We start from the raw sequence: 2,500 nt of genomic DNA on the forward strand, positions 1-2,500 counted from the left end.
AAATCAAGGCACAGGACTCGGAGTTGGTTGTGCTTAGGAGGGAAGACGATGGAGCCAGCCAGGTGGACCAGGTTCCACTCGATGAGAATCAGCATTCCCCCAAAATGACAGGCAAGGACCCGGCACTCACCTTGCACCCAGACGGTGTACATGCCGAGCAGATTAGTAGGTGTGTATCCAGAGTTCAACACTGGCTAGAATTCTTTGTTATTCCTTGCAATGGTTATAGGCGAAGTACCTTCACAGACACCACATGTGTGTTTTACTTTTTTTAAACGATGTGAAATAATTCTGACCTATAAGTTAAGAAAGCATTAAGGAATCTTTTCTATGGTATGATGTTAAAAGGTGACCTAAACGTGACTGTCTGTTTAACCTGTACTGTATGTTCGGAATGTCAGTAAGTGATGTATTTGGGATAGTAAAGTTTCTCAGTAGCCTTAGGATAGCAAGTAACCTACACACCTGGTTCTAACGAATAACACTGGGATAGACTTAAACCTGTAGGACAAAATTACATGTTTCCATTAACCCTCTATATGCTGTGCCACATACTACTAGCCTGAATGACACAGAAACTTCCAGCAATGACACGGTCCATGCCACCACTCATGTGACCAAGGCTGCGACTCCTGTCCCTCCGACAGTGAAGCCCATCTTGCCAGTGCAGACTGGAGTCAAGGCCCAGGAGGAGGAGCAGTCCAGTGGGATGACAATCTTCTTCAGTCTGCTTGTCATTGGTCAGTCTAACACCCCCGCCGCACGCCCCACTTTCTTCTACAATCATTCTGCGATTGGAGTGTCACTTAAGCTACTGTTATCTGTCCTTGGGGTGCTGGGGGAAGAAGGGTAGGAAAGAGTGGAGGGTGAGCAGGGAGGAAGTGGTATGTTGTGTCTTTGTCCCAGGAGGATGCTGATTGGCCAGATGTAGGTAGCTCCCATGGGGGGTTATTACCCCCTCAGCAAAATTACTCTTCCTGTTGTACGACAATATGAGGGTTTTCTTTGATCTTTTTGTTTTTGGACCCCCCCCCCCCCCTGCACACACACACACCCACACACACAAGGGGTGAGATATTTTTGGAGTGATGGAAACAACATGTACTATTTACTCACTCACACAAACAAACAAACTGATATGCACACACATACACAAACAAACAAACAACAGATATGCACGCACACACAAACAACCAACCAAACAAACAAACAAACAAACAAACAGATATACACATACACACACAAACAGATATGCACACACACACATGCGCACACAGGATCCAGTCTGGGTCTTCCTCTAAAATATTTCATGATGTCAAACACAGAGACCAGTTTGTGGTTAATATTTCATGACGTCAAACGCAGAGACCAGTTTGTGTTAAATATTTCATGACGTCAAACACGGAGAAACTGTTAAACCCCCCAATGGAAAACACTAATTTTTAAGTTGTACTGTATAAGTCTATGTCTAGTTCAGACCATTTGTCTACGTCTTTATTATTTTGTACTTTTACCGCATTTTTAAGCATTTCCTGATGGTTCACCTACAACCTTGAACCTTTGAGCTTGCTGCACCATATGCACACAGCGAGATTGGCATGTGACTTTACTTAATGCTGGGCCACAGTTAATTGACAATGGGCAGATAGTGTGAGTGCTGACCATAATTTAATTTAATTTAATTTAATGTAATGTAATGTTATTTAATAGTGCACATCCCCTGAATATGAAAAGCTAGTTGTGAGAAGATGTTTGGTTCAAAATCTACACCTTGAATTTACTTTCTTTAACCAAAGAAGCGTTCTTTACCAGAACCAGTGCTTCAGCTGAGTTGGTCTAATGCCTTTATTGGTTGATCAAACAGTAGTACACGTAGATGTTACTGTGAATTCCTCCATTCTCTTTTTTGGGGGGGTTCAGAAGCAACTAGGCAATACTTTACCTAAACCCTCTGTGATAATGGTTGTGATGAAACTTAACTTTTTTTTTTCTTCTTCTGTTTGCCCAGGAATCTGCATCATATTGGTGCACTTGCTTATTAAGTTCAAGCTTCACTTCCTGCCCGAGAGTGTGGCAGTAGTCTCGCTGGGTAAGTGTGTTTGTGTGCCGTGTGTTCACTTGTCTCTTCTGTATTTTTTTTTTGCTGTTTACACCATTCACCCTCCTTGTAAAATATTGTATACTTGCACCACTGGTCTCATTCGGACCGGTGACTTAGAGTGACCATGCAAAAAAAGAACTCTACCAAGATGAACAGTATGTGCAAGATACAATCAGTGGAATTGAGGGTGTGGACTCGAGAGCTGGTGAAAGGTTGTTTTTGTCCCCACAAATCCGCTTTTCCTAGACGGAGGTTTCCAAGAGGAAGCCCTTGTGTTCCTCAAAGGAAAAGCATTGTGTTTTTGCAGGCGGAGGGTTGAGGACCCTGAAAAGGTCCATATAAACAATGCCTTTCAGATGAGTACACTCACTTCCTATATGAGGGCAGGCGGATGCCAAG

The 2,500-nt window shown here is 43.0% G+C and overlaps 1 protein-coding gene across 1 annotated transcript in view; it reads left to right on the forward strand.

Moving 5' to 3' along the window:
* The window catches only part of slc9a8 (solute carrier family 9 member 8), a 31,221-nt gene that overhangs the window by 101 nt on the left and 28,620 nt on the right, over nucleotides 1–2,500 (forward strand). Inside the window, exons 1-3 of the mRNA XM_080853429.1 lie at nucleotides 1–169; nucleotides 562–740; nucleotides 2,009–2,089. The exon at nucleotides 1–169 is cut by the window's left edge and continues 101 nt beyond it. Of these exons, the coding sequence (XP_080709555.1) occupies nucleotides 1–169; nucleotides 562–740; nucleotides 2,009–2,089 (429 nt within the window). The remainder of the gene's footprint in view (nucleotides 170–561; nucleotides 741–2,008; nucleotides 2,090–2,500) is intronic.

Source organism: Sprattus sprattus (genome assembly GCF_963457725.1).
Source record: "Sprattus sprattus genome assembly, chromosome: 16".
In the NCBI taxonomy this organism is placed as follows: Eukaryota; Metazoa; Chordata; class Actinopteri; order Clupeiformes; family Clupeidae; genus Sprattus; species Sprattus sprattus.